Source organism: Dermacentor variabilis, chromosome 4 (assembly GCF_050947875.1).
Source record: "Dermacentor variabilis isolate Ectoservices chromosome 4, ASM5094787v1, whole genome shotgun sequence".
NCBI classification, from domain to species: domain Eukaryota; kingdom Metazoa; phylum Arthropoda; class Arachnida; order Ixodida; family Ixodidae; genus Dermacentor; species Dermacentor variabilis.
Genome location: NC_134571.1, coordinates 206,237,885 through 206,252,247, shown reverse-complemented (window position 1 = coordinate 206,252,247; position 14,363 = coordinate 206,237,885). Strand labels below are relative to the sequence as shown.

Here is a 14,363-nt window from a genome sequence, read left to right as displayed (position 1 = left end):
TTTCTCCTCAGTGCAGCGCTCACTACTCTCTTTACCACGCCTCAAATTCTGGCCCATTTTGACCCGTCTGCCTCAGCGGAAGTTCGAACTGATGCCAGTGGTCACGGCATAGGAGCAGTGTTAGCACAACGCCAGCGTGGACATGATGGCGTTATAGACTATGCCAGCCGACTTCTATCACCCGCCGAGCGCAATTCTTCAATCACAGAGCGCGAGTGTCTCGCTCTTGTGTGGACTGTTGCCAAGTTTCGTCCATACTTGTACGGACGCCCCTTCTGTGTCATCACTGATCACCACGCGCTCTGCTGGCTATCCTCGCTCAAGGACCCCACGGGACGACTCGCTCGCTGGGCGTTACGCCTGCAAGAATATACCTTCTCCGTGGTATATAAGCCGGGACGCTTGCACCAGGATGCCGATTGTTTGTCCCGCTACCCCGTCGACTACCCGCTGATGCGAACACCATCGCTTGCGTTTTCTCTCTGTCCCAGTTGCTTGAAATCGGCAACGAGCAACGCCGCGATCCTACACTACGAGCCCTCATCGACCATATGGAGTCAACGCCTGGCGACGCCTCTGTCCGGATGTTTCTCCTTATGGAGGGGACACTATACCGCCGCAGTCTCGATCCACACGGCCTTGACCTTCTGCTCGTAATTCCATCACACCTGCGTTCGACTGTCCTCCAAGAACTTCACGACGCTCCCGTGGCTGGACACTTGGGCGTCTCGTGCACATACGACCGTGTACGCCGTCGATTCTTTTGGCCGGGTCTCGCCCGCTCCGTGCGGCGCTACGTTGCCACTTGTGAGCCCTGTCAGCGCCGGAAGAAGCCCTCCACACCTCCAGCTGGATGTCTCCAGCCGATCGACATCCCACCGGAACCATTTTTCCGTGTTGGTCTAGACCTTCTTGGACCGTTTCCTCTCCCGGGCTCCGGAAATAAATGGGTCGCCGTCGCTACTGATTATGCTACGCGGTACGCAATCACCAGAGCCCTCCCGACAAGTTGTACTACTGACGTTGCTGACTTTCTGCTCTATGACATCATTTTAGTGCACGGTGCTCCGCGCCAATTACTCACTGACGGTGGCCGCAGCTTTCTGTCGACAGTCGTCGAGGACATCCTCCGCTCCTGCTCGACTAAGCACAAGTTCACCACGTCCTACCAACCACAGACCAACGGCCTCACGGAGCCCCTCAACCGGACCATCACCGACATGCTAACCAAGTACGTTGCAACCGACCACCACGACTGGGATCTTCACTTACCATATGTGGCGTTCGCGTATAATTCACGTCACGACACCGCCGGCTATTCTCCATTCTATCTCCTATATGGCCGAGAACCCGCGTTGTCCTTAGACACTTTGTTGCCCTCGGCCACACGTTCAGCCACTGAATACGCCCGCGACGCAATCGCACACGCCGACCACACGCGCCAGCTCGCCCGCACCCGTCTCGAGGCCTCACAGGAGCATCAGAGAGGCCTCTATGATTGCCACCATCGCGACGTGCACTTTACTCCGGGTTCTCTGGTGCTTCTCTGGTCACCCATTCGACGTGTGGGCCTTTCTGAAAAGCTGCTGTCGCGCTACACTGGCCCATACCGTGTGGTGCGACAAGTGACCGATGTCACGTATGAAGTCATCCCCGCCGACCTCTCAGCGTCATCGTCAGCTGCAAGTGACATCGTTCACGTGGCGAGACTAAAGCCATACCACACACCTTTCACCGCGGATGTGTAGATTGAGCACCGGGACGGTGCTTCTACTGCCAGGGGTGATGTACGGAACAGCCGCCACAGTGTGGCTGCACTGAGGAGAAAGAAGACGACATGGCCCCGCTTGATATAGCGTCGCCATCTTTGCCACCGTTGGTCTACGTGTAAATATATTGTATATAGACTTGTACATCAGCTACACGTAACAATATATATATATATATATATATATATATATATATATATATATATATATATATATATATATATATATATATATATATGCGCCGTATGCCAGTTCCCGGGAACGTCTCCGTTATGCTAGAAAACTAGGTGATGGGAAATAATATCCTACAGCTGCGCACATCACGGCAAGCCCACAAAACCTTACACAAGGCACGCCTATAGCAAAGTGCGCTATAGTTTATTGCTGCACGCGCCGCCTAAACCGCACCAAATGGTCGTTGAGGCTCTCACGTTGGTGAACAGAAGATAGGGAGAGAGAAAAAAAAGAAAATATGGCGGTTTCTCACTATCGCTTTGCTACGTGTAAAATCGATGGCGTATGTATCCGTTATCTAGACTGAATAGTTCCCGACCGAGTAGTGTCTCCGTACTTCCAGAAGCTGCTTGCGCGCGGCTTGGAGCACGCCGAAGGCTATTTTCCGCTCATCTTCTCACTGTCAGAATTTGCCTGGCGCCTGCCTTGCATATTCGCACTCGCCGTCTGCAAGTATCCGAGTTGACAGCCACGCGCGCTGTCTGTCGCCGTTGATGAAGAACACACGCGTGCTGCACGTACGCAATAAGACGACGGGGGTATCCTGAGCACAGTTACGACTGCTTTGGCACGACGCCGCGGCTTGATTAAGGATTCGGATTTGATTCGTGTCCTGTGCGCGTAATTAAACGACGTGTATGCCACGGCATTAATCCGACGCTGCACTATAAGGCATGCGACAAGCGCACAGAGGAAACCCCGTTTTGAGTCAAGTCTTGAGTGCGCTTGTCGCGTAGTAAAATAGAAAAGTGCTCGTACCGCGAATGATAAAATATTCAATGGTGACCGAGCGCCGATGTAACCTCGCAGCTAATTTCAACTTGCTGCCGACGAGTGCTGAGAGATGTGCAAACGCGGGTCCCGAAATCTTTACGCTTGTCTCCGAGTACCGGTACCGATGTTTCCTTTCAATGAACAATAGTCTTAACTGCGTGTGTTCACCGTCGGTTACCTATCGCTGTACAAGGCGTTTCTTCTCGCTCGACGAGGCCATTCCTTTAGACTCTACTGCGGTCTTGAACTTGGCGAATCTCTTCATTTTCCTTTGTTAGCACTGTGTGTGCTCTCGTGGTGTCGTTTCGAGTACAACTTCAAGAAAGATGTCAGGCGCACACGTCTGCAGATGTGTCACCACGAATCCATCGTGGCTCGACGACGCGCGTCGCATACGTTCCGGGTGTTTCAGCGAACACCTTCAAGAACATGTAAAGGTTGCCTCTGGCAGATAGCACAATTCTAGTTCACGAGTTCGAAGAGGTGGGCATTACTTGCACACACACAAAAAAAAATTGAGATGCATAATCGTTTTACTGAAGAAAAAAAAGAAGACAAGTTTGAACTAATTACTGTACGGCCCATGTAGCAATTTACGGATTCTAGCCGTGGATTTCGCAAGGCGGGTCCGCTTGGAACGAATTGTCATGTTGACACCAGTGTCGAGATATTATTTCCCGGACTTCACTTACTTCCACTTACTCCACTCCTTCCGCTTAGTCTTCCACTTACTTTCTTAACGAAACGTCGTTTTATGCATCGAAGCACAAAGGTAAGTCCACAGAATTTGTAAATTGCAATATCGGCGGTAAATCGATTACTTCAAAGCTTTACTATTTTTTGTTAATTAGTTGACTGTGCATTTCAGTCTTTTTTTGTGCATGTCCGCCTCTTCGAGTAGACCAGCTCATGGACTAGAATTGTGCTATCTGCCATAGGCAACCTTTAGATGTTGTTGAAAGTGTTCGCTGAAAAACTCTGCATATTGGCGCTGCCTGTCGCTGCGCCCACGGAAGCAGACATCCAGCTCGCAGCACTGGAGCGTGGTAATCGAATAGCGTCGAGAGCGCCCGGGAAGGAAAGGCCCTCAACCTGAAATAACGGTACCTTTTAAGGAGCGCCGCCGCGCAACTGTGGGCGAGAGAGGCGCGCGCGGAGACGTCGTCGGCGACGTCCGTCTCTGCAGCGGCGGTCTGCTCGCCCCGCCGAACACGTCCGATCCCTGGAAAGCCGTGCCTGCACGGGCGTCGAAGATCGGTCCGCTCCCGATCGGCTCGGACGGACCCGCCGTTCGAAAGCGATACACACGTGGACGGTGTGCAACCCGCGCAGGTGAGGGCGACAGGGGTGGCGAGGAAGCTGCCCGGATCCTGGGCTCTATTTGAGGAGCGTGGACCCCGCGTGGGCTAAACTTAGAGCGCCGCCCCTCGCCCTCATCGGCGAAGGCGTCAGTGAGAAGAAGCGCGGAACGCTCTCCCCTACCCTCCCCTACTCGCGGAGGGCTTACGTCGCGCGTTCAGCGCGCGCCCGCGCGCCGCGCTCGCTGTGCTGTACTTTTCGAAAAACGCCGACGAACCGACCGATATCGACTCGATACGCCTGGCCGCCTGCTGCCCGCCGTGAGACGCTCGCCTCGTGCGCACGCTGGACGGGAACTTCCCCTTTATAGTTCCCAAATGTCGCCGGCAGCCGCCGACTCAAGTGGCGGAGCGTCTTTGACGCGAGTGGGACGCAGATAGGGGGGCGACCAGCGCGCGGTGGGCTGGATACCGTCAGCGTGATGTGGAGCGGCGTGGCGTGGCCCGCTCGAATGTGAGACGCCTGCACTTCCCGACGAAGGGGCCCCCCGCCAGGTGATCGCGCCGGACGGTGGGGGATGCAGTCGTCGATCGTGACACGGAGCACGGCGGAGTCCAGAGTGAGATGACGTACGTCGACTGCCCGAGATTACCCCCGCCAGCGACTCGAAAGGACGCTGCACGGTGCGGACGCTCCCTCCTGATGAACTGCCGACGAGACGTGCGCTCTAGTCATAACTGCGCACATCTTTATACTGCGACAGAAACCGCTGCGTTCTGCGACGAAGGAGGTGCGACCCCCTCGCTGACATTTCGACAGGTGGCCCATTCCAGCGCTGGCTTCTATGGCGAACGTCTGGTGCGTCAACTACATCCATAGAGGAGGTGCGTGTGGACATCGGTGCTCGTGTGTGTAGCAGCGAAGACTGCTGTTCGGACACCCTACGTGGGGTTGTCACTGCCCGACGGAAAATTGTAAAAATTGTGCTAAAGAAGAAAACAACCCAATAGCCCGGTTTTCCTGGCGGCCGTGTTAAGCTGACCCGAGTGCTAGACCTGTCCGCTTCGAGGACCTCAGCGCGGGCAAGTTCGACCAGGGAAACGACGATGGTCGGCGCGACCGCTGAGCGCTATGTACTACGGTCCCCGCCTGCAGTCTAGCCTGAGCCGACGGGCGTGGACCTCGGCCGAAGTCGGCGCCGTCGTCGATATGACGAGCGAGGACCCGGCCAACTCTTCTCCCAGCACGTCAGGCTACTCGACCCCGTGGTCGGCGTCGCTGCAGCGGTCTCAGGCGCGCCGCCGGCTCGACCACCTCGACGGCCGCGGAGGCGCGGACGATGACGACGACGACGAAGACGGGGGCACGAGCACGCCCACTCCGCGGCACCAGCCCACGGCGGCGGCGACGACGCACCAGCGACCTTCCGCCACCGATGCCGCGGACTCGTGGAGCAGCGGCGCCGACTGGAGGAGCAGGCCCCCGCGCCGGCGTCGTCCCGCGCGTAGTTCGGACCACGAGCGCGGCAGGTCTCCGTCGCACGCGCGCCAGCCCTGGGCCGAAGAGCGCCGCAGCCTGGACGCGTGCGACCCGCACTTGCTCGCCGTCATGGCGGCCGCCGCGCAGCCGTGGATCGCTGCCGCCGCCGCGTCCTCGCCTCCGCCCACCCCGTGCTGTTGCTCTCCGCCGCCGCCTCATCAAGCGCCGTACGCTCACGGCTGCGCCGCCGCACATGCTTGGGCCTCGCAGCAGCGTAGGCGCAGATGTTGCTGTAGCGGCGGCGTCGCTTCCGCAAATGTGAACTGGGCTCCACAACTCTGCGGTCGCTGCTTTGCCGAGCCGCATCCGGCACCCCACGGCTCGCCCTGCCAGTCGTGGATCGGCGGTGGCCGTTGCAAGGTGCGTGCTACGATTCAGCTTGACTCATCACATTGGTGTGCTAGGGGCTGCCACGTGACCCCCTCCGCGTGGCCGTACTATAGTGCCTATATTCTAGACGCAATAGCCACAAGTGCAGTTTGATGCGAGCGCAATGCAAGTAGACAAAGCATGCTCGTCACATATTGATCAGCTGTAACTCTGTAATCATCACTTGTGTTGGGTCTTGCTAGCTTCATTTTGAAACCCTCGTGGACTTTTCTCTGTGGTCCACTGGCACCCTATGCTTAATGACTGGTGTAGGAGGTTCTAGTTCATAGTATATCGTAAAACGTGCACCTTGTGCCACATATATTGCTTACGTTTAATTCACATGACAGCCAACATGTTCTAAATGAAGGCCACATAATTGTTGCTATGGGAGCAGTAATCACATTTAAACTTATCATCATCAGCCTGGTTATGCCCACTGCAGGGCAAAGGCTTCTCCCATACTTCTCCAATTACCCCGGTCATGTACTAATTGTGGCCATGTTGTCCCTGCAAACTTCTTAACCTCATCCACCCACCTAACTTTCTGCTGCCTCAGCTACGCTTCCTTTCCCTTGGAATCCAGTTCATAACCCTTAATGACCATCGGTTATCTTCCCTCCTCATTACATGTCCTGCCCATGTCCATTTCTTTTTCTTGATTTCAACTAAGATGCCATTAACTCGCGTTTGTTCCCTCACCCAATCTGCTCTTTTCTTATCCCTTAATGTTACACCCATCATTCCTCTTTCCTTAGCTCGTTGCGTCGTCCTCAATTTAAGTAGAACCCTTTTCGTAAGCCACCAGGTTTCTGCCCCGTACGTGAGTACTGGTAAGACACAGCTGTTGTACACTTTCTTCTTGAAGGATAATGGCAACCTGCTGTTCTTGATCTGAGAATGTCTACCAAACGCACCCCAGCCCATTCTTATTCTTCTGATTATTTCAGTCTCATGATCCGGATCTGCAGTCACTACCTGCCCTAAGTAGATGTATTTCCTTACCACTTCCAGTACCTCGCTACCTATTGTAAACTGCTGTTTCCTTCTGAGACTGTTAAACATTACTTTAGTTTTCTGCAGATTAATTTTTAGACCCACCCTTCGGCTTTGCCTATCCAGGTCAGTGAGCATGCATTGCAATGGGTCCCCGAGTTACTAGACAAGGCAATATCATCAGCGAATCGCAAGTTACTAAGGTATTCTCCATTAACTCTTATCCCCAATTCTTCCCAATCCAGGTCTCTGAATACCTCCTGTAAACAAGCTGTGAATAGCTTTGGAGAGATCGTATCTCCCTGCCTGACGCCTTTCTTTATTGGGATTTTGTTGCTTTCTTTATGGAAGACTACGGTGGCTGTATCTTTCAGTATTTTTACATATGGCTCGTCTGCACCATGATTCCATAATGCCTGCATGACTGCTGAGGTTTCGACTGTATCAAGCGCTTTCTCGTAATCAATGAAAGCTATATATACGGGTTGGTTACATTCCGCACATTTCTCTATCACCTGATTGATAGTGTGAATATGGTCTATTGTTGAATATTATGATCAACTGTAGTATATTGTTTTGATCTACAGGGAAGCTATCGTTTATTTAATTTTCATTTTATGTTCTGCAGTGCCGTGAAAAAATCACAGCCGAAGCATTGATAGCTAGAACAAATTATGAGACAGCTATACGATGTGAGGGCAATTGTATTATCAGCTGCATAAACTGCTGTGAACATTCACTTACTAGCTAAATTAACAAGCGCATTGTCGCACGCACTGCCTAACACAAAGACGTCTCACTCAATGACCACGTACACTCGTCAGAATACTGGAGTGCGGAAGACTGGCAGCAATGGCAGTGAATTTCCCTTAGTACTGCCTCTCGCTTCAAAGCGAACTAGGTGCGCGAGAACACAGCAATCCTGAAGCCATCACCTATGTTTTAAATTTACAATACCCTTAAAGGCCCTCATGCAAGGATATTACATAGGGGGGGGGGGGGAGGCAACAGAATCTTGTGCATGTAAAGTATAGCACTTGCGCTTGAAATACAACTATTAATACATTGATTACAGTAGAAACATGAAATATAAACGTGAAATAAAACTACATGAAATAAACCAGCAGAAGGAACATAAAATAAATAGTTAAATAACCGGTTGGCTAGCCTTCGAAACCAATGCAGATTGCCTTCAAGATAGGACGCGCGTGGCCGCCGCAGCTGGAGTGGTAGTGCCCACTGACCTGCCACTTCCATTCTTCTAGCCCCCGCAGGGGCGTCTGCGTCAGCAGGCCCCTGCTGACGCTGCAGGTGTGTTGCGACACCATGCACCCGAGCACATGAGGGTTGGACCCTCCCGCGTAAAACCGTGCGCAGCTTAGCTGTGTCCAGGGAAAAGGGAATCCCAGGGGTTGAGCCAATGCCGGGTGTTTGGACCGTTAAGGCCCCCTGGCAGAGGCAACACACCTCTTTGGCCTCTGCTTCACGTAGACGGCACCTCCAGGCTGACCCACCTGGGGGAAATCAGCAGTCGCCTTTTCCTGTCCTCCTCTCCAATCTTCGTCTTTCTCTCTGACTTTCTGGCCCTTCCTGTCTTCTTCTCTCTTCTATTTACTTCCTTTATCCTTGGCGGCAAGGGTTAACCTTGTGTGGCTATCCTACCTTGGGTACACCATATTTGGTTATAGTGACGGCGTACGACTGGCGTCGTGCAGACTTGTACTCAAGCTCTGCCGCGTCCCCCCGTTGGGCTCCGTGGTGGGTGGTCGGCGCTGTTGCTGAGTTTTTATGTATTTTCATGGAAACTTCTTTCCCCCCACTTCCTGATTTGCCCTCAGAAACGAGGGCGCACTGAAGATGTCTTCGAGTCTTTCAGATGCCAAATCCAGAACTTCGCTCGTTTTCATGTAGTTCACTCAGAATAACCAGACAAACCAGTGCGAACCATTTCACCGTTCCTTGTTTCAAAGTCCCTGACTGATCTTTTTCGTCCAGGTTACAAGGCGTCGAGAATGGCAAGCGGTGACCTACTCTTAGAGCTCCGCGATCAGAAGCAATATGAAAAACTACCGAAACTAGTGTCATTTGGGGAGACCCACGTAACAGTACCCCGCACCGTACAATGAACACCACCTGCGGTGTTGTGTCGGACAATGATTTACTTGAGCTCACTGTAGCGGAACTCCTTGAGGGCTTCAGTGAGCAAAATGTGATCAATATCAGAAGAATTAAGATGAGGCAGGATGGCAAACAGATTCAGACAAAGCACCTTATCATCACCTTTGGTTCAAGTGTCCTGCCCAGGTGAGTCAAGGCCGGGTACATCAAGCTCCGTGTTAGGCCCATATGTGCCAAATCCCCTCCGATGTTTCAAATGCCAGCGTTTCAGCCACAGTTCGCAGAGCTGCTGAGGCCACCAAACTTGTGCGAAATGCAGTGCCCATGAACACACCTCCAGATCTTGCTAGAATACTCTCCACTGTGTAAACTGTGACGAGGAGCATGTCACGCACTCGTGGTTGTGCCCATCCTGGAAAAAGGAAAAGGAAATTGTTACATTCAAAGTCAAAGAAAACATAAGTTTCAGGGAGGCACGGAGGCAGGTTTCATGCCTGCCCAAGAACATCTTTGCCGATATGACACGTGAGGGGCGCGACACAACAGCTTCTGGGGGCTGTCCAACCCACAAGCAATGAGTCGGCAGTTACGCCATCTGCCCCCACAGTGGTTGCAGCTTGCGCTGCTCGGCCACCCCAGCGGAAGGGGCCATCCACCTCTGGTCAGGTGGCCTCAAAAGTCTCGTCCAGCATGTCGAGGCCTTCCTGTCAAACAAAGCACTCGGAAGAGCGTGTGTCCAGCGCCTTGAAAGAGGCGATGGACACAACAACCAGCCAGACGGCACCATTAGCACCAAAGGAGTGACGAGCCTCTCTCGATCACTCCAAAAAAGACAAAACCCATGTCACGGCTCCTCCAAAGGGCCCGTGAACTAATCCCAGTCTCTAAACACGCATCACCAAACACATTTATCATAACGGAAACACAAATGCTACAGTGGAATGCACGAAAACTTCTACATAACCTCGAAGACATTAGAGAACTACTCCACAAACACAATCCCAAGTTGCTGTATGTTCAAGAGACACACCTAAAATTAATGCAGACCAACTTTCTAAGGCACTATGCCACTTTCCGCAAAGACCGTGATGATGCATTCACCTCCTCGGGTGTGTAGCCATAATAGTCGATAAGGGTGTTGCATGTCAGCAAATAAATCTCCGAACCCCCCTCGAGGCTGTGGCAGTACGAGCTGTGTTATCTGGTAAGCTAATCACAGTTAGTTCGATGTACGTCTCCCCTTCTTCTCAACTTACTAAAACAGTTTGACAGCTTCATCGATGAACTTTCTCCGCCATATATAGTCATCGGGGATCTAAATGCACATAGCCCCCTGTGGGGTGACACGCGTTCCGATGCGCGTGGGCGCCTGATAGAAAATTTTCTGTTTTCTTCAGGTGCATGTTTATTGAACAAAAAAGAACCAACGTACTACAATGTTACACAAAACATACTCGTCCATAGACTTGAGCATAGTTTTGAGCTCACTATTTCTGTACCTGGAGTGGTCTGTTCTCAAGAACCCCTATGGGAGTGACCACTTCCCAATTACATTAAAGCTAACAAAACCAGATGCATGCTCCCCGCATTTCTCTCGATGGAACCTCGAATCAGCAAACTGAGAACTGTTTCGAGAACTCAGATGCTTAGGCGGGGATGAAATTTCTGATTTTAATATACACGATGCTGTGGCATACCTAACTGGTTTTCATATTGACGCTGCAACAAAATGCATTCAACAATATAATGGACTGGCAAAGAACCGTCACATCCCATGGTGAAATGACGAAAGTCGAAAAGTGTACAAAAATCAAAAAAAGGCTTGGGGATTGTTTCGCAATTCTCCAACAGCTGAAAACCTTATTAATTTCAAATAGGTCAAATCACAAGGCAGGAGAACACGTCGACGTTACAAAGAGAGAGAGCTGGGAGCGGTACATATCTGGTATAAATTCTTACAAAGACGAGACGAAGCTGTGGAATAGGGTGAATAAACTAAATGGCCGAGAGACTAGCCCCTTACCCTTAGTAAGTACCCAAGCAGATGGCCTGGAAGATCAGGCACACTGTCTGGGTGAACACTTTGAATATATCTTCAGTGCATCTCATTACACACAATCATTCCTGATGTTCAAAGAATGCGCAGAGCGACAGCCCCTTGATAGGAAATATGCCTAAAATGAAGATTACAACCGCCCGTTTAGTTTAGCTTAGCTTAAAAATTCTATTGCTTGTTACAACAGCTCAGCACCAGGTGGTGACCGTATCATCTATGAAATGATCAAGTATCTCTACCCTGAAATACAGAAGACACTCCTCTCACTTTTTAATGTTATCTGGGCCGCTGGGTATGTTCCATCTTGGAAAGAAGCTATAAGAATACCCATACTTAAACAAGGTAAGGACCCATAGTAGTTACAGACCCATTGCTTTCACAAGCTGGCTCTACAAGCTTTTGAAAAGATGATAAACCAGCACCTAATCCATCTCCTTGAGAGCAACGGACTACTAGATCCTTACCAGTGTGGTTTCAGAGAAGGCAGGTCGACCGCAGACCACCTTGTCCTTATTGAGTCAAATATAAGGGATGCCTTTATACACAAATAGTTTTTCTCTCCATATTTCTTGATTTGGAGAAAGCATATGACAACACATGGCGCTTTGGTATTATCAGAGACCTTTCCACTATGGGTATCCGCAGCTGTATGTTGAGTATCATCGAAAGTTACTTTTCTAACCACACATTTCGTGTAAAGGTGGGCCATGCCTTGTCAAGGTCTTTCATCCAGGAAACTGGTGTTCCACAAGGTGGTGTGCTAAGCTGCACACTCTTTATTGTGAAAATGAATTCTTTGGGCATGGCTATCCCACGAACAATGCTATAGATGATGTGCAGCTTGGTTTTAAATCATGCAACTTAACTATCTGCAAACTATATGTACAGCATGCTTTACATAAAGTGGCAAAATGGGCTGAAGAAAACGGTTTCAGGTTGAGCCCACATAAAAGTACATGCGTCCGTTTCATGAATAAGAGAGGAATAGTACCATGTCCTGCTATTGATCTCTCTGGTAGCAGATTACCTGTAAGTGCTGAGCACAAGTTTCTTGGCATCATATTGGACTCAAAACTGACATTCATCCCACATATTAAATACTTGAAGGCTAAGTGCCTTAAAACAATGAACTTATTGAAACTTCTATCAAGCACAACATGGGGCAGTGACAGGAAATGTCTTTTGAACTTTTATAGGTGTCTTGTCAGCTCACGTCTTGGCTACGGCGCTATAGTATATCAGTCCGCTACACCAAGTGCTTTAAAGATGTTGGATCCTGTCCATAATTTGGGAATCCACCTCACGACCGGAGCCTTCAGGACAAGCCCCGTACAAAGCCTTTATGCAGAAGCAAATGTATGGTCACTCCATCTTCAGAGATCATATAGCAGTTTTACATATTTCCTTAAAATAAATTAAAACCGTGAACATCCCTCTTATTCATGCATAAACAATATGACTGCTGCCATACTCTTCTATAACTGACCTGCAGCAAGAAGGCTGCTCTCTTTGCGTGCAAGGAACCTTAGTCAGGAAATGGGTGTTCCGGTGCTTGAACATTGTCTTATGGCTCCAGCGAAACTGTTACCGCCATAGCAGTGGCAGCTGACAGAGTGTGACACATCCTTTGTAGGGATCACTAAACATGCGCCATAGACACATATTAAAATGCATTTGTTAAAGCTCCAGTACAAGTACTCGTGCACAGAGTTCTACACAGATGCTTCTACATCACATGCCGGGGTGTCTTACGCAGCCATTGTTCCATCCTTCTCAGAATACGGTGTACTGCACCCTGAAACAAGTATCTTTACGGCTGAGGCCTACGCACTATTGTCGGCTGTGAAGCATATAAGGAAATCAAAACTCCAAAAATCAGTTATATATACAAACTCCCTAAGTGTTGTGAAGGCCTTGATGTCATTCTGTAAGCACAAAAATCCAGTAATTATTGAACTCTATTCTGTCCTGTGTGAGGCGTATATATCTAACCAGCATGTGATTATATGGTGGGTGCCTGGCCATAGGGGCATCGAGGGTAACATTCTAGTGAACCAGATGGCCACATCAATTGTATCGCATGCTGTTGATCCTACCGCTCCCGTCCCTGTCACAGATCTGAAGCCCTTCTTATGAAGGAAACTGCAAAACTACTGGCAACGCTTGTGGGACTTGGAAACGAATAATAAGCTGCACGTCATAAAGCGACAATGAGGTTTTTGGCCTTCTGCAAGAAAATCACGCCTAACAGATGTCATATTGTGTCGTATAAGAATAGGACACATATTTGGCACCCATAACTTCTTGCTCACTGGAAACGAGCCTACAACCTGTGGTAGATGTGGGGAGAGGCTGACCGTCCTTTACGTCCTCCTGGAATGTCGGGAAGCTGAATCTGACTGACTGAATAAACTTTATTGAAACCAGCAAGAGATGGTGGCTGGGCCTAGGCCTCCCACGTGGGGACGTCGAGGTGTTGCCTCTTCACCGCCTCGCAGGCCTGCTGGGTCGCCCAGAGTTGGTCGTCAAGGTTGGGGCTACTGAATCTGAGAGAAAGAAAAATTTTTCCTTATCATACCGGCAGCACATCCCCCTTCATCCTGTAATGTTACTCGGCCCAGAACCGCTCTTTGACACCTTGTGCAGTCCTAGGTTTCTTGAAGGATGTTGTGTTACATGTTATTGGCCCCATACATTCGTAGCGACTCCTCTCTTCAGAGGATGCCGCTGTGATAGTTCTTTCGTATAGCACATGCCTCTAGGGCCTTGTGTTTTAAGGGCTCTGGTGAGGCAGCAGTGCTCTAGGCAATTTTAGCATTTCATATATTTTGTATATTGCATCATTCTTTCCCAATGCGTTGTAGTGTTCATAGTACATGTCAATAATCATTGCCATAATTTTGTTACGTGTAGATTTTAAGCAATTTACACCAATATCTTTAGGCCCCTTTACAGTCACGTCACATTAACTTCACAGCACCCATCAGTCCACTGCGAACTCATTAATACTAGCATGGCGCTCTTTGGCCATACCTGGCCCTTGCGGCATTAAAAATCAAACATTCATTCCAATCATCCTAGCGCGTGAAGTAGCGCCAACTCTGCCACCTTCCCTCACTTCGCACTCATTTCTCCTAGCATGCTATCGCCTCTTTTACTCACCCCTGGATGGTGGCGCCCCCTTGTCCGTTGCAGTAACAATAACAGTA

The 14,363-nt window shown here is 50.3% G+C and overlaps 1 protein-coding gene across 5 annotated transcripts in view; it reads left to right on the top strand.

Annotated features, from left to right (window-relative positions):
• The window catches only part of Liprin-beta (liprin-beta 1), a 148,843-nt gene that overhangs the window by 29,014 nt on the left and 105,466 nt on the right, over positions 1-14,363 (top strand). For 2 of the 5 annotated variants that reach the window (XM_075690848.1, XM_075690847.1), the window contains exon 1: positions 4,281-5,975. The exons of the other annotated variants lie outside the window; for them this stretch is intronic. In XM_075690848.1, coding sequence (XP_075546963.1) covers positions 5,208-5,975 — 768 coding nt within the window. In that variant the 5' untranslated portion in view covers positions 4,281-5,207. Of the gene's footprint in view, positions 1-4,280; positions 5,976-14,363 lie in introns of those variants that run through there. 5 annotated transcript variants of the gene reach the window in all.